The 18062-nt window shown below is 39.7% G+C and overlaps 2 protein-coding genes across 2 annotated transcripts in view; one reads left to right on the forward strand and one right to left on the reverse strand.

Moving 5' to 3' along the window:
• Positions 1-6134, forward strand: part of HSF2 (heat shock transcription factor 2) — a 14582-nt gene extending 8448 nt beyond the window's left edge. Inside the window, exons 8-13 of the mRNA XM_017739414.1 lie at positions 601-770; positions 2147-2425; positions 3002-3110; positions 4058-4117; positions 4738-4822; positions 5195-6134. Coding sequence (XP_017594903.1) covers positions 601-770; positions 2147-2425; positions 3002-3110; positions 4058-4117; positions 4738-4822; positions 5195-5484 — 993 coding nt within the window. The 3' untranslated portion in view covers positions 5485-6134. The remainder of the gene's footprint in view (positions 1-600; positions 771-2146; positions 2426-3001; positions 3111-4057; positions 4118-4737; positions 4823-5194) is intronic.
• A 1019-nt stretch (positions 6135-7153) lies between these two features.
• On the reverse strand, positions 7154-17784 carry SERINC1 (serine incorporator 1). Its single transcript, XM_008637806.2, has 9 exons — positions 17605-17784; positions 15919-16112; positions 12918-12997; positions 12579-12716; positions 12160-12329; positions 11970-12060; positions 10541-10682; positions 10204-10434; positions 7154-8710 (listed from the first exon to the last, which is right to left on the reverse strand). Exons 1-9 carry the CDS (start codon positions 17638-17640, stop codon positions 8572-8574), a joined length of 1221 nt encoding a protein of 406 aa, XP_008636028.1. The 5' UTR covers positions 17641-17784; the 3' UTR covers positions 7154-8571.
• Positions 17785-18062: the final 278 nt, after the last annotated feature.

Here is an 18062-nt window from a genome sequence, read left to right on the forward strand (position 1 = left end):
TGAAAGCAGTTTGCTTTTAAGAATGGTGCTGTTAGAAATAGCACATAAAACATTGCATTGTTATCTGTGGGAATGTGACATCCCTGGCACCACACAGGGACAAGGGTCCAGTGCGTTGCTCTGCAAGGCAGCATCCAACCCAGCAAAATCATGTTATGTTCCTGTTACATTTGAATCAATCACACCACTCAAAAGTTGTTTTCTGTTGTCCAAATAATGATCGGCAGGGAAATCGTTTAAGCAAGTACTGTAGTATGGCACTAGAATTAGTAGCTTTATAACAAACTACTGTTTAAACAGCAGTCACTGTTTTAATATTTTTTAGTTCTGTTTTCTGACAGTGCTAGTATATTTTTATTTCTGTGCCTGTAGTATTTGCCAAATTCTTTTTCCTGTAGCTGTTATTCTCCAGCTTGTTTATTTACTTTTATGGCTTTTTCTATTAAACATAGATCTGTACAAACTGCTTGTAATCTCCAAGGCGTAGGAAAGCTCTTAGACTTCATTAGATGTGAAACATTTTAGGATACAATGGTAACTGTCAAAATGCTGAAGCTCGTCGTCCTTTTGTGCCTTGACTTTTTTAATAATAATTCTCAGGTACCTCTCAACAGAAATGAGGGCTTAAAACAAAGGGAACAGATTTCAGATGACATTGTTATTTATGATGTCACTGAGGATGTGGGTGAGGAAGAACATCCCATGGCTGATGAAGAAAATCTTCCTGTTACACCAGAAACAAGTGAAGATACCACTTCAGATTCTTCCAAGTAAGAAGTCTCAAGAAGTGTGTGTTGATAAATGGCTTTCAGTGTTGTATAATATGCAGTAACTCAGTTGTCTTAGATAATTTTTTTTTAGTGTAATGGTTAGAATTATTCAGCACTCCTGCACATATAGAAACTTCATCTGTGAATTGACACTAGCTTTTGATTTACTGGCCTCTGGATAGTTCATTGGCTGTTGGAGTTTTAATTATCAGGAGGATAGATGGAAACTAGTGAAAATAATCTGTATTATTGCATTATAGTTAAATATGCTACGTGTCCAAAGCAAGAGTAAGAGAAATCTTCTTGCTTTTTGGTTATGTATACAGACAGGAATGACTTCCTTGTTTTTGCAGGTTTTTGTGGAGAATAGTTTACCTGTGGTGTTTATCAGGTATTGGTGTGGTCTTTACATTAAGCCAGTTAATTTCAGGGTTCTGGGATTTTTTTAGTCCCAGTTGTTTTGTGATTATGTTCTTTCCTGTCTGTACTCTGGTACTACAGAAGTTGTTCATCTTTCAGCTACAAGCAAGTTGAAACTTGGTCTAGGGATTTAGATGCAACTCTCTTCTTGAATTGCATTGGATTGATAGGGCCTGTATTATGCCTCAAGGAAAAAATTAGTATTTGTAGCTTATATTTTAATTGGTATCATTGTTCTTGCTCAGCTGATGTCTGGGAATGCATTCTCTGATAGAAAAGCTGCATGAGGAAAAGGCTGTGGTAGAGAGGCAGTGTAACTAACAGCTACTTAAGGGTTAAGAACCAGAATATGGATGAAAGCAAATTGGTTGGGGCTTGCTCTTGGTCTTCAGGTTTCTTTCCTGGTATGCATAAGAAGGTTATTTTAACTACAAACCTGTAGACCAGGATCCTTTGTTATGGGTGCTCCAGAGCTGATGCTGTTCAACAGGAAATATGCAAAATACATACTGTCTGTCTGGTTTGATGACCTTGTATGCTTTGGTTCACTTTGTACATCCCATCTATATGCAAGCTTATAGTTGTTCTAATGACAAAAATGTCAGTGTTCCTATAGCTCTTTAGTGGTTGTTTATTGTGGTCTGGCACAGCAGTGTCTGCTGACTGAGCTGCATTAATTGTGTTGATCATGACAGAACCGTATCAATGGAAAACAGATATGTACAGTATCTTTCTGTATTAAAAAGCAGTAGAAAAGTTTATTTCCTGATAGTAGCTTGAATAGTAGCTTGACTAGAGTATCTTTCTGTGTTTAGTATTAAAAAGCAGTAGAAAAGTTTGTTTCCTGATAGTAGCTTGAATAGTAGCTTGACTAAAGTGAGAAGTAGCTAAACCTGTGGAATAATACCAATTTAAATGTGTATGAAATGCTGTAATTAATTTATCTCCTATTACAGCTGTAGCTGTAGCCGCCATTCTCCTGATATTGTAATTGTGGAAGATGATAATGAAGATGAATATTCCCCTGTAATTCAAGGGGATAAAAGCACCGAATCAGTTGCTGTCCCAGGTAATGATCCAGTCAGCCCCGTCAGTGACAGCACAAGCCCACTCATGTCAAGTGCCGTACAGCTGAATAACCAGTCAACTTCAACTGCAGAAGATCCAGTCTCTGTGATGGATTCCATACTCAATGAAAATGGAGTAATTTCACAGAATATAAATCTTCTTGGAAAGTGAGTAGTCTGGTCTTTTGTTTTTTCAAGTATTAGAACTGATTATTTGACTGAAGTAAAGAGAACTGAATAGCAGTTTCTCCTAAGAACTCTAAACTTACAGGCCACTGTTATTCCAGCCAGTTTCTGAAGAGCCTTCTGTTCTAAGTATTTTAAGATGCAACTGCTGATTTTCATTGTTAAGTGAGTGAGCTGAGATGTGTAATCTGGCAGTGTAATGTTGTGGAGATTGCTTAAACTGTCAGGATTTATTTTTGTCACTCCTGCAGGTGGATTAGACCCATTATGTCCAATCCAAGCAAACATTGCATCTCTGCTAATGTCATGTCATAGTGTTATGTTGATGTGATTCCTGTGACACCTATTTTAGAGCACCTGTCTGCTGTACTTGGGCTCTCCTCTAGAGAGGCTAAAAGCCTTCATTTTTTTCCAGAGGTCATTTCTAGTGAAAGACTTAGTTCATTCTAGTTCTGGTGAAGATTTTTAGATGCATGTAGTACATCTGTGTAAAGCTTACTTGAGGATTTCTCTTACTTTGTTAAGGTATACAGCAATAAAATACTGTTTGCCTTCTAGAGTTGAACTTCTGGATTATCTGGACAGTATTGACTGCAGTTTGGAGGACTTCCAGGCTATGTTATCGGGACGACAGTTCAGCATAGATCCAGATCTCCTCCTGGTTGATGTAATTTTGACTTTATTTTAAGCATTTTGGTAAAAGCGGTAGAAAACACTTGTGTGTGTTGTTGCTGTTCAGAATGGATTTAAACCTCAAGCGATTTCTTTGTTCTTTCTTCCCTTTACAAAGCAAAGTTATAAATATTTATGAATGTGAGTTTCTGGAGCACTGGTATAAGTCTCAATGCTCCATCACTGCTCAAGTGAATGCTTAAGTTTCTTGTTGAACAATGTCTTTCTTAATGAAATAATGCTTGTATTTGTTGTGATGTGAACTTAGATGTCAAGTAGATTAATACTCTTGCTTTGAAATAACCCAGCACATCATCTGTTGTCTTCTCAGTGAGCTGGGGTTAAAAAGAGCTTTCCTCCCTGTAGAAAGGCCGTGCTGCTGGCTGGTGGCAGGGTGTTGTCTGCCATGACTTACATGCCCCCTTTCTGAGGTGCTGCTCCCTGTCCATTTGTTCCTTAACCCTGACCTGGGCCAGTGCATGAGGTTACTGGTTCCTGGTGACACGTGACTGTTGAACCTGGTGGAGTGCCTGCTGGCCCCTCTCCCACTTCACTGAGATCCCCTCTAACCGCAGCTCTGCTCTCCACTTACTGAGGACTCCTTCCAGCTTGGTGGCAGTTGCAACTTAAGTTCATCCATATTGTAGACAGAATTATCCATGCAGCGATGTCTGAAGAAACTGGTGTTTTTAAGACTGCAGCAAACTGTGTTAGATGCAATAGTTGTTTCCTTTGTGATCAAGCTTCATGGAATTCCAAACCATCTAGTTGCCAAGCTAGATTTTCATTGTAAAAGCAGTAATTACCTGTAAATAGACTCCAATCCTCACAAGAGGGTGGAATAAGTACAGGGGTTATTCTCACACATGCAGAAGCAATGTTCTTGTATTCTTAATAGCAACATTGAGATACCTAAAACTTGATGTCTTTTGTCTTATTCAGCTTTTTACAAGCTCTGTGCAGATGAATCCCACAGATCATGATCATATCACTAATACCAAAGTAAGTCTTAAATCCATTGCTCAACATATGCAGTAGTGAGAGATACAAAATTCACTTATCTTTTATTGTTTTCTTTACTGGAGTCATGGCACTCATTGCTCTGGCTTTTAAGACTTCCATGTGAATAGGTAGACTGCACCTAAGTTCATCCTGTTGGGCTTTAAACAGCAAAGGAAAAAGCACACTAACTAATTAGTAATGTCCTTTAAAACTTGTATTACCGTGAGGCCAATACCTGTACATTGTACCAGTCTCTTGACTTTTGTATCCACTGAGATTTTATTACTTGCAAACATGGTATGCACTTTCATCAGAACATCAGAATGATTTCATCTGTATTATCTGGTGGGAAAAGAAACACAGTAATAAGCAGTGGAGCAAAGATGTAGCACTTTGAATTTGTCCTGCTCACTTAAAGCATTCGTTTTGATTCTTGCTTTATACTGTGTTTCCATTTCATGTTTTCTCAGCCAAGGTGTGTTAGTGTGGGTAATACTGATAATGCCACTGCATCTCATCACAAATAAAATACTATTTTTTTGTAGTACTTGGTCAGCTGTGTTCCAGTGGCATTGGAACAGGCTTTAAACGTGTGTTTAAGAGTTTGCTTTTGTTCCCAGACGGAGACAAAGGGAAAAGAAACTAACAGGAACGATGCTGGTCCAGCAGCTTCACAGGAAACGCAAGGTACTAAGCCCAGACCAGGTTAGTTGTAGTGATCTATTGAAACACTTCAGCAGTTGAACATGTTCTTAAGGCCATCTCGGTTATTTGCTTCTTGTCTGGTTTTATGTTACGCTGATAAACCAATAACCAAAACACAATACTTAGTACATTTGCTTTTTAGATCTTTGGCTCTGCATTAGATACAGAGAAACTGATGTTTTGCAGGTGAATCTGTGCAAATAACGTTATGCATGAACATAACAATTCTTTAAAAACACATTTAAAAATCAAACACCTATTGTGTTTTTATTAATTCTTCTTTAAATAAGTGCTCTGGGTTGGATTTAGTTTTTTCCTTCTGCATATAGAAGGGCACATGAATTGATGTTCTGGGCATTTTTTTCCCCATAGATAAGCAGCTGATACACTACACTGCGTTTCCACTCCTTGCATTCCTTGATGGGAACCCAGGCTCTGCTTTTGAGAGTGGGAGCTTGACAGCTGAAACTCCTTCCACTGTTGAGAAATCCCTGGAAGGGGACGAGCTCCTGGAGAGCAGCCTGGATCCTGAGCCCACCCAGAGCAAACTGGTGCGTCTGGAGCCACTGACGGAGGCAGAGGCGGGGGGAGCCACGCTGTTCTACCTGTGTGAACTTGCCCCAGCACCCATGGACACAGACATGTCCTTCTTGGATAACTGATGTGAGGGAGGCTCTGTATATAGTCATGAAGATGAACTATTTATTTAGAATATTGTTTGGTATGAGAGTTTTTTGTAAATCACTGTTTTATGTAACCAGATATGTGGAATCTGAAGTACCTTTCCTATCTTATACAAGCAGTTGTTTAGCTATGGAGTTAGACAAGCCACCAGGCACAGCGGGCACTGCTGAGCCAGGCTGCTGCTGCACTGCTGTGAACGCTTGGTGTTGCACACATCGCTCGTACCGCGGGTAACCCAACACTTGCCAGTAGTGAGCTTTGGTTTATGGTTTCTTATACTTCTTGTCTTACATACGATGACATAAACTAGTAGTGTATGGTTAGGGAACACTGACTTTCTGTATTTTGGGGTTTTTATTTTTTACATTTTGTTTAACACACATGAGGCTTTTTTGGGGTGGGGGGACCAGGACCTGATGTAGGCTTTTTTTTTCCCTGCTTCAGCTGGGAACAAAGTGCCTGTACCTTGCTAAATCTTGGTTCTGCCTTACTTTCACTTCAGTGGAAGTGCTCACACATAGCACAAACTGGGGAAGAGTTCTTGACAGCTGCCAGGCCCCATGACTGCATGAGTACTTTTAACTTGGACCATCTATGCTGATTAAATAAATGTTACTTAAGTGTGATACTTGTTAAGAGTTTGTCTCTTATTCCCTGTGCCAGGTGGTTATGGATTTAACAGCCTCTTGTTTTCCTATCATAGTAGCTGTGCAAGGTCTGCTGTACACAATTACTGGAAAATAGTTTATCTCCAACCTGAAGGGTTTATTGATAAGCCTCCAAAACAAGTGTCTAATGCAGCAAACTGTTTTCCAGTAGTAGCACACAAAAGGGTGTTCTCTCTTTGATTTCTTGCTGAGAACTGTGGCAGAGCCCCATCACTTTCCTTCCAGAGGAGGAGCCCTACCCCTCCTCCACTGTGTGTCCACTTCTGTACTCATGGAAGCCACAGCTGCTGCACTGAGTTTCTATAGTTGTGCTACAAAGCCAGAGGGGTTCCTGCACCGCCAGGTGAAGGGGCAGCTGACACTAAACCAAATCATCTCACCTTGAGCTGATTTTAATACAAACAGTAAGTCAAACTGTAACTGAAAATAAATTTTGAGAAACCAGAGCACGAAGGCTCAGCAAAGGGGAAACTGGGTTTCAGTAACTTCATACATGCAACACAAAAACCACATTCCCCAACTCCCAACAGTGGATCCAAAATTTCTTTTCCCAAAGGAGTAATCTGGCCACTTGTACAAGGAGCTGAATCCATAGACTTGAGCAATCTGCTCATCTTCTGAATTCAGCAACTTGTTCTTTGTTACAGGACTAAGGAACTGCTGTAGTACAACTGGTGTCCAGATGTTCTACCCAAATGTAAACAGGTGCAGTCCAGTAGGGCAGCAGCAGCTGATGAAGTGCAAGGCACGTTTGTGTTTGCAGAGACACAGCTGCCAGCCAAGGGCTCAGAACTGTCAGAGGACTTCCCCTCCCGCAGGAGCCGGGGACTCACTGCCTCACAGGTGTGCTCTGCAGCACTGTCGGCTGTCCTCAGAACCTGACAGTGCGATAAAGCATCCCCAGAAGAGGGGATGAGAATGAACACAAACCCTTGCAATAGCCACATCTGGCAGCAGTATGAGACATCAAAAGTCATGGGACATCTTCATCCAAATTTATTTATTAATAAGGTAACAACATATTCCAAATTATTACAAGCCTTTACTAATCTTTCTATTTCTGTCTCAAGTTTGACTTCATACGTCAGACTTTTGCAGTACATATCAGTGTTCAGGTGCAGAATTAAAATAAAAGCTTAGAGAATAGAAACAGGAAGTCACAGTTACAAACACCATGGAAAAAGATGAGCATGACATCTGCAGGCTCCAGGGTCACTCGCAGTCAGGCTGCTCTAGGCTCAAGTTGTAGCAAGTAATAGAAATAATGTGGCTTATGTACTTCAGTTACAAAGCAGCAAGCACAAAAGCATTTTAAGATTTCATAACTGCACAGGAACTATGCCTAGATTCAGACTTTCTAGGCTCAAATCCATCTCTGGCAATGGACGACAAGCAAAATATCTAATACAGTAAAAGATTTCAAGATTCGTCAGAGCCCCAAATATTTTAAACCCTTCAGTTGAAGCCTCAGTAAATGCAAACCTCCTCCTTTAGTTATTGTAATTTCAGTGCTCCTTTTTCTCCACATTTTTTAAAATCACAATACTCAATTCCTCCAAAGGGTTTACACAGCTTTCACCACTCGGCTCCTTGCAAACTCCATGATAGTAGCTTAGCCAAGAAGGAAGTGGCACACTAAACAGCAATAAATTACAGCACAGCTACGCCACTGAAACTACTTAAAAAAACAATATGTAGATGCACACTGTAAACAGGTGCCTTAAGAACATGCTTCTGAGCATCTGATACCAGGATATTTCTCCCCAGGGTGCCTGTCCTCCTGTGTGCAATGGGACACACTGGACTGGCTCCTTTGCAGCTCCAGGTACAAGTTTCCCCCCCTCATATCTGTGCAGAAGGTACCACTGCCCTCGGCATGGGAAAGGTCAGGCTGTTAAGTGTCAAAGTGCTGCAAGATGTCCAGTGACTCCAACATGCTCCACTTTGAGTCTAACAGCACTTACTCAAGGCTTACTTTGGAATCAAGGCAACAGGGATCATCAAAGGCAGCCCTTCCTTTACTTGCAAAGCCTGACCTAGCACTGTTTAGTTATCCTAATTAACACTTGCACTTTTTTCCCTGCAACCATTTGATGCAATTGAGGGGAAAAAAACGTACTTCCAAAAGTTCTTGATCTTGCATCTCGTGCTCCCAAAGCCCTCAACCTAGGAGTAATCCTATGAAAACCATCGTTACAGCAATTACCATTGAGCTCAGCTAGAAAAAGTCATTTAGTGAAATGACAAGACATGATCCAAGGTAATCATGCAGGATAAAGCAGGGAATACTACCTGGACAGCACACACACACATATTTACACCCGCACTATTACCCGGAACACTGTTTGTTTCAGGGAGATGAGGCACTAACACGGCCTCCCTCGAGAGCAGCACAGCTTAGTCAAAGTCGCGGTTGGTAAGAACCAGCGGAGCCACCAGAGTCCACACGTACAGCACGATGCCAATCCAGCTGGAAGAGATCTTCACCCACACAGACGGCCACTTGCTGGTCATTGTCTCATAAGTAGAATCCGGACTGTGAAAGAAGGAAAAGAAAAAGGATCATTTGCAATTTGTTTTTCAATACAACATACTTGTGTTCTAAGCCACCCTTCAACACTTGTTTTCACAGGAGATCATTTTCACTTCACACCTCAAAGGACCCTTCTTCCAGGCAGTTCACACCAGTCTGTACAAGAACACCATTTGTAAGCTGGTGTCACAGGAAGGTGGAAAAACAACAGCAGCACAAACAGTACTTAGTACAAGAAGCTGCCAAGAAGCAGAAATAATTACAAGAAATCTCTAACAAATCTGCAGAAAGGCAGTAAATGGGTATCACTTAGAGACACAAATAATGTATTTTGCCCTGCCAGAGATCACCACCTAGAGAAATTAATCCTCTTCATGTCATATTAACCCAAAGAGGGCCACAAATCAAATCCACAGCATGACTATCTGTAAGAGTTATTTCTGAAGGAAGCACCTGTTAGTGTTGCTTTTTCAATACAAATTGTTCTTTGCCAAGTAACTATAGACTATGATTTGTATTTTTTAATTCTGAAGAACATCTGATCAAGCTGCCAACAACAAGGCACACACAGGAGGACTATTTTATTGTGAGGATTTTTTCAAGGAGCAGACAACCTAATTTCCTTCCACCAAGCCCTGTCACAGAATGGCTGTGGTTGGAAGAGACTGCTGAAGGTTCTCTAGTCCAACTCCACTGTTTCAGCAGGGACACCTAAATTCAGCTGCCCCAAATGGCTTTTGAGTACCTCCAAGGATTGAAACATCACAACCTCCCTTGGCAACCTGTGCCAGTGCTCCGTCACCCTTGCAATGGAAAAGTGTTTCCTTATGTTCAGGGGGAACCTCCTGTATTTCAGTTTGTGCCCTTTGCCTCTGGCCCTGTCACTGGCCACCCCTGAGAAGTCCCAGCTCCATCCTCTTTGCACCCCTGCTTTAAGTGTTTCTATACATTAGCGAGACACCCCTTGGGCCTTCTCTTCTCCAAGCTGAACAGTCTCAGCTCTCTCAGCTTCTCCTCAAATAATAGATGCTCCAGTCCCTTCATCATCTTTGTGACCCTTTGCTGGACTCTCTCCAGTATGTCCATGTCTCTCATACTGGGAAGCCAGTGTTGAGTAAATGGGAAGGAACACCTATCCCTTGACCTATTGATATAACATGTCCCTTTTCTAGCTCTCTGTACCAGACATGGGCCTAGTGTTTGCTAATTTTTAGTTGTTATAGAATTAAGACTTTGTCCTGTTCACTTCAGCAGGATGTATTTCAGCAGGCCAGTGAATGACAAGAATCATGCTAGAAAATATGACAAGCACTTGTGAACAAGGTTGGGTACAGTTTTCAAATACAATTCCCTAAATGTAACTCAAACAGTAACTTCCCTTGAGAAGGCCCATTCAAGACCTACATTCCAGAGAACACAACTTGTGCCTCCTTGATGCCAAGAGATGGCACCTTCTATGCTTGTTATCAGCACATCATTTAATCAAATGTAAATACCTGTACCAGTTGGTAAGTGTCATCATGATATACAGTGATGCCAGGAAAAGCATGAAGTGAAAGAAGGAGTAACTGTAAGTAACTCCATCCCTCTCATTATCTATAGCTCGGTGAACATCGTCTCCATCATCAAGGGAGCCATCGCTCCTGGGCATTCCATCCTCTATCAGTGTTGATTCATCACTGGTCAGCATCAGCTTGTTAACTTGGCTGTTGTTGGATGTCCGGATGCTGGATTTGAGAGGAAAGGACACGGTACAGTTACCCAAATAAAAACAATTAATATCCAACAATAAGAAGTAATACAAATTAATGGATTTTTTAAAAGGAATTTTACCTTGAATAGAGAACACACAGCAAAAACAAAACCAGTCCTACGATTCCTTGTGCATCCCACCACTGCACTACCTGGCCTTGGGTTGGAGTGGTGGTGCTGTTGTAACCAATGATGCTCAGCAGACTGGGGTTACAGCGCCTGTCTGTGAGGGAAACTGCATTAGAACTTACATAAAACAAGAACAGGACAAATATTTAATAGCACATTTCCATGCTGAATGCACAGAAATAGAAAGGAACTTCGTGACTGTGACAGTCTTGAAGTAAAAAAGCTTTTAATCTAATTTTAGGCTACTGAATCTCTCTAGAGCAGGGAAATGACAGTATACGGCATAAAAATCTGTCTCTTCGAGCAGATAAAAGGATTTTGAACTTATATAAGATATGCATCAACTGCTTTACTATTCCATCTCATAATTAGATGCAACAAAATAAAAATCTCTGCATTTTAAACTACAGAAATTCTACTGCTAGAAAGTAAGTCTGACAAACATATTCTACAGATGGGGTACCCAAGACATCTCAGAATTGGAAAACTATGCCAGTAAGTTAGTTTTTTATTATAAGTGGTTCCCAACCCACAGCATCCATAAGGTAATACTGATAGAACAGCTGAAAGTAATAGACAATCTTATTTTCCCATAGCCACAGCCTGAATTAGATGACTCATGTATTCCATAACACAGAAGCACAGAAGATTGTCCATAACTAAGATAAAAGGGTCAGAGACCCAATTAAAACCACCAAAATCAGTATCTTGACAATTTATTTTAATCACCAGAATTTCTGCACTTATTTATTTATAGATATATTAAACTGTTTTCAGACACAATAAACATTGACAATATTTATCACTTATTTTAAATCCTCAGTTTGGAAAAACATAATCAGAAGCATGCTGGTCACCTCAGGAATGTGAAACTTGATAGGGAGATGAAACTCCCAGACACCTCAGAGAAGCTGTGGTGATCTGCAAAATCTAACCTTTAGAATACTGCAGTTCTGCCAGTAAAGAGCAAAAATTCTTACATGCCATGTAAGCAAGAGAAAAAGACATTATCTTCGAATCCTGGCTGCAGAGGGGGCGGAGCTCAGGGCTGTGTGGGCATGGCCAGGTTGTTACGTCATACCTCCCCCACATCCTTGCTGGGAGGAAAAGGTGAGCACACTCTGAAGCGGTCCCATTCGGCTTCCCTCTCCCCCTCGGGGAGCTTGTCTGCACCAGCCACGCAGAGCCTGCCCTCTCTCAGTGCTGCCCATTCATTCCTTCCTATCCCTCAGGAGAGTGGGCTCCTGGCAGCACAGGCAGCTGAGCTCTAACACACACACTTTTCATTACCCTGTTCTAACGCGGCGCTGCGAAAGAGGTGAAGATACAATTCACTGCTGAACTGGTCACCCAAAAAGCACTACATTGCTACCACACTTACCTGGCTCATTGGTCATAGCTGACCAAGTCAAATACATTGTATAAATTGTGATCACTGAAGACTGAAGCAAACCAGATCTTGGCTGAGATTCCTATACAAAGGAGTCACAAAACATGAAAGTTAGACAATCAAAAGCTGCGGGCAGAGTTATATTGTGATAACACAGGAGGCAACAGAATTAAAATTGTACCTGAATCCTTGGCAGAATTGACATAACAGAAGCACCAATACACAGGAGCATATTAACACTGATGAATGTCTTGTTTTCAGAACAACCTTCTGGATGAGTGTAATAAACATAAAACAAGACAATAGCTACAAGAGACAGCAGATAGTTGACAGCTGTAGCTGAGAGCAGAGCTGTGAAGAAACAAAACCACGGTTAAACTGGTTAATGACAGAGACTGCACCTCTCCCTGCTTCCCCTTATTCAACTTGACAAGAGGAGGACATCAGTAGAGCTGAACTACGCATCTGAGAAAATGATACTAATGCATGAAGCAGCCCTTTCTGCACTCTAGTAAAATGAACTGTTCAGTGAGTAACTTATTTAACATAACTCACATTAAATGAAATTTAAAACTTGATTGTAGTACAGTCCCTCCTTACCTGCATACCAGCATCTTGAGTTTCCTTCCTCCATTTTTTCAACCCAAGATTCATTCCAGGAATGGGCAAAGTCAATAAGCAAGACCAGCTGAATAAGAATAAAGCAGAATGCTCCAGCCATACCTACATAAAACCACACTAAAATAGAAGTAAAACAAAAACAGTTAAGAACCATAGATGATTTACCCCCCTCCCCCCCGTTTCAGCGTCCCTAAACACACAGAAGCACTATAGTTACACAGCTACAATTAAAACTGTACTACATCAGCATGCACTTACTTTTCTTTTAAAACTAAGTATGACTGCAACATGATACAGAGGAAGACAATATTCCCTCACCAGTTGTAAATGGTCCCTCTGGTATGAAGAAAGCTCCAACACTAATTGCAAGTGCTGTCGCAAATTTAAAGAACCAGAATCTAAAGGGAAATAAAGAATAAGGCAACTGTTAAGTCTGGTCTGATTCACACACAAAATACACATCTTTAAAAGTTGGTATTTTTAATTTGCTCATCCTTAACTTGCGTCTTTTGAAGCAGGATAAAAATTTTATCTGCCCAATATTTTTGTTCTCCAAAAAATTATGCCTAAACTGTGCTAGGCTGACACAGAGTTTGACACGTTTCCCAGAAGTATCCTCTTACTCATGAATTACAAACTAGGCCAATTGTGAGCTGCTTTTTTTCTTCCTAAGACCATTTTAAACCAGAGCAGTGAGATTACTGAATTGTCTACACAGCAGAAAAATGGATTAAAAAATCCCTTCCTGCTTTTAATATCAAAGATCTGACCGGTGCCTACAATGACAGAAAATATTATGCTGGATCTCCCTACCAGTCTTAGTTCACTTCCTACATGAGAGAGATACACAAAAGTCTGGATTTTTCCTACCCAACTTCAGATTCTTTAGTCCTAGAGCTGATGAGGATTCATCACGAAAAAAAAGGCAAATGATTTATCCTGCACAGAAAAGACACAATCAAATTCTAAGTCCCTGTTTCAATGCAGTGTCATTGTAATCTTTTTTTTAGTAAAAGATACGCATTCACAGACCATCAGAACAGATCAGATGTTTCCAGAAAGTATACAAGGGAGCATCTTCCACCAGAGATTCACCAAACTCACCCCAAACTGTATAAATATATCCTGCATGGGGAACTTCAAACTGTTATGCCAACAAAACTATTTTTTGTGATCCCAGTGACAGGCAGCTCCAAAAACAGGCATGGTGCCATCTACATGTACTTCAAAACTGAATGTAACAGCACAAAGATATGTACCACACCCCCACAATGTCAAACAATTGTCAATTTTTCAAGTTTTATAGCCCTTCCCATTTCTTCCCATACTTTGAACAAGTTTAATCTCTCCTGCTGGCTGTTACAATCAAGTGATGGAGACCAGAAGTGCCAATTGTGTGGAAAGGAACTATGTGAGATGACAAAAGTGTAGAATATGGAAGAAAATGGACTAATTCCCTGGGATATAGAGAAGTGACTAAACCCAGTGTGAAAGTTGAATCAAGTTATAACATTTACGGTGCAACACACAACCCACTAAAACTAGTTTTTGAATCTACTTTTTTTTTAAATCAATGTCATTCTCAATTACAGAAATAAGAATGGGTTCAAGTTTGTATATATTTAATCTCTAATTCCAGACATTTTTAAAGGATCTTAATGCTCTACCCCATACGAAACTGAAGACAATATTCATCTGAAATAACACCTACAGCTGCTGTGCATTCTATGCAAACCAGCAAGTATCTCATAGATACATTACAATTCTTTTTTTTTCTATTGTTATTATAAACCTGAGGCAAGAAATCACTCTGACTGCTGTTAAAAAAGCAGAGAAGCTGAACACTGGAACCAGATCACACTACTGGGCTTAACTTGCATGCAAGCATGAAAAAATTAGTACACATATATGGAAAAACCTAGCATTCTGAATATTTCAAACTACTGACAAAAAGATTACATCTCAAAGTATTACTGAACATCCAATTCCAAAAATCAAAAGCCATAAAGCTCACTGTAACGCATTATTATTGAACCAACAAATTATTACAGAAGTAATGTTATTAAATATTTTACCAGCAACAGTTAAATAACTCAATCTTTTCCTTTTATCCTAGTGCTGATGTTAGATTGGCTAAGAAGAGCAAACTGCTATGGCTTGCATAAACTGTACCTAAATTTGTACTGGAGAGCAGAACTCCAAATAAGGTTATCAAGAAGATCCCAAACACTTAAGAACAGTTTTAGGTAAAAAACATCCCACATCATGTAAAATCACCATGTGCCTTTTTTTTGGAAAAATTAAAAAAAAAAAAAGAAAAAAGCAAAACCAAAAACAACAGAGCTCTGATACAGAATGTAGCTGAACCACCTTCTTTTGCTTGCAACAAGCATAGTCTCCTGAACAAAGCAGGGTGGAGGAAAAGACTGAACTGAGTTACTGTTGTTAACATATCTTAATACTGTACTCTTTTTCTTTAGACCAAAAAAAACTGAACAAAGCAACATTCTCTTCAGTCTTAATTTTCCCCTACAGAAATAATTTGAAGCTTTTTCTCATTTTATGCTAGACATGTTTAATCCTACTATACTGAATATAAAATAAAATTTTATGGCTTAGCTGTTCATAGCTTCTGTTAAATACAGTCACCTTGAAAAAGCAGTACTCTAAGCAATCACTGTGACCACCAAGATTAGGCACCATAAATGGTTTTAGACATTTTAGCATCATGCCCTCTTACAAATATTTAGACCTCTCTGGTTCAAGAAGCTACATTACACATAGGCAGACCCTGGATGAAAACTACCACTTGTGTCAACACACAAGCTGAAATTCCACTATATTCTTCCATCTGATAATCCTAACTAAAATGAAACACAAAAGAAAATCTACTGGAAAGTTCAGAAACTAGATACGTAACTCATTTCTTTTTGCAGAGGGGCAACTGAAAAGATAGCAGAAAGAGAAAAGGTATGTTTTACACATCTATATAGATATGTATGTGTAACTGTTATAACCTTTAAAAGAAAACTATTCAGAAAAGAACAAAACTTCTTACAAGCTTCAAAGTTAAGAGGAATATAATTCCCAAAGGACAAATTAGGCTTTTGAATCTTTTTATTTCTTGACAAAATCTCAGTGGAATGAAATTTTGTGCCATTATTCATCTCTGAATTTCATCATCTTTAGGAAAAAGCAGGAGTTCTCATCTTGGGAAACCTTTGGACTGGCATAGTTCAGGCTTGGAAAAGCAACAGCCACGTGTATCTTTTCCTCTTATAAAAACTAACTCATCTCAGCACTCATTTCTGCACCTTACCCATTGTGTACTGCTGCTCTGGGGTCGTTGCTGCTCTTCACTTTGATCATCAGCAAGGAGAAGAGAAGGAAGAACATGGCCATGCCAAAGCACACACGGTACACGGCCTTGTAGCCAACCAGGACATCACAGTTCACGTGGCCCTGCACACCAGGAATACTTGTTCCCAACCCTCCATCACAAAATCCAGGAATCTGTGATAAATACAAGACATGCCAGTCATCTTTAAAAGACTTCCTGTCAGTAAATGTGTATTAATAAATTTCCAATATGCAATTCATTAATATTGTAACATTATGTTACTACTAACGCTGTTAGAAAATACGACACTGAAGGACTGCATCATTAGCTACAGTCCAAGCAGAATATCAAACATATGCAAGGAAAAAAATCTGCACAGGTAGGATAAACTAAACTAAACTAAAATATAATAAAATAAATATTTTCATAGAATAGTTTGGGTTGGAGGGGACCTTTACAGCTCATCTAGGCTAAGCCCTCTGCCATGGGCAAGGACATCTTCAACTACCTCAAGTTGCTCAAGGCCCCATCCCACCCAACCTTGAATGTTTCCAGGAATGGGACTGGGATCTTATTAACAAGTTTTTTCATGTTATTAGCAATTTCAGAGCTTCTCAAAGAAATGCAGTTTTCTCTTGTTGATCTGAATCAAGAGATAATCAAAGATCTTGGAATCAGTAAATCTGACCTGACAGTTACTATCAGGCTGATGACACAGCTAGGAGGTGGCAGCCTGCTTACATCTCTTATTTAAAACAGATACAGCCTTTCCCAGAAAAGTACCATCACCATCAACTCGGTGTATCTGTAACTTCCATGTGAAACAGCTGAGAACATTCTCTCCAGTCACTACCAGGACATGAGCCACATCTTTTAGAAGTCAAATCATACTCCAGAAGGCTGTAATTTTCTTTCCTAGGTGACAAACATGGCTCTCACTGAAGTGCTAATGTAGTAACTATACCAACCTAAAATACACATTTTCAGATGAATCATTTGGGGGGAAAAAACATGTAAAGCATGTCTAACCAAAGTTACTATCTACTGAAAAAAACTAAAGACTGCAAAAGAGAACTGAAGTGCATGCAACTCAAGTTCAGTGAACATGTAAGCTCTACTGTAACTCACAACACCACTCTCCAATTTTATATCACATCCTCATATAGCTAATAAACTGTATAATCCTACAAACACTTCCTAATTCCATGAGTGGAAAACACGCTACTATGATTAGTGAAAAATATTTTTGTTATTCAATGCAGACTTTTAAATAGAACTTTAACTAGTACAGCACAATGAAACTAGAAGACATCTTAGTGTTTTCTTTTTTTAGTTGCAACCACAATAATAATCATTTAAGTGCCATAAATACAAGCATCTCAGTAATACTTAATTTGAAACTACACATACATAAATTTTCTTTTTTGATACTTTATTTTTTCTGCTCTGAGCATTTAAAGGAGGCACAAGCTTACCTCAAAATAACGCTTTTCATCTATAGAGGGATTCTTCTTTATTTGACTTACAAACAAATTAATGGTGACTGTGAAGCACAGCTGGTAGCAAAATTACATATTTCCATATAAAATCTATGCTTTCAAGATGTCAATTACTATTATCTGTGACATCTGTCCTACCAAAAATGTTAGCAATAAATAACCTGACCTTCTTCAGCTGCTCTTCCATGCCTGGTATTAGCATCACACAGGCAACGCTCACACCAAGAAGTAGAAAGAAGGCATAAATCAGCCGAGTTATGGTGGAGTTGTTTCCATTGGGGCAGCATCGGCAGAGAAGGCACGGGGCACTTCCACACAAGCATGGTATCTGACAGAAAGACAGAACATTAATTATTTAAAAAGCTTTGAATTACTAGATTTCAATATTTAATCAGGCTGTGCAGATCATCAGACACTACGATGGAAGATTACTCATCCGGTGCATCCCACCGCTAGCGCAGACGAAGTCACTGCAACACATTACAGAGCCACTGAACAACAACACTTCCCGAGGCGCCGCTGCACGGTAAAATCAGCGCTACGCCAGAAGTCATCACTTAGCCATTCAGAAGAAATAAAGACTGGATTCTGGCTCATTTATTCTCCTGAATTTTATTTCATTTC

The sequence above is a fragment of the Corvus brachyrhynchos genome, unplaced genomic scaffold (assembly GCF_000691975.1).
Source record: "Corvus brachyrhynchos isolate BGI_N302 unplaced genomic scaffold, ASM69197v1 scaffold14, whole genome shotgun sequence".
In the NCBI taxonomy this organism is placed as follows: Eukaryota; Metazoa; Chordata; class Aves; order Passeriformes; family Corvidae; genus Corvus; species Corvus brachyrhynchos.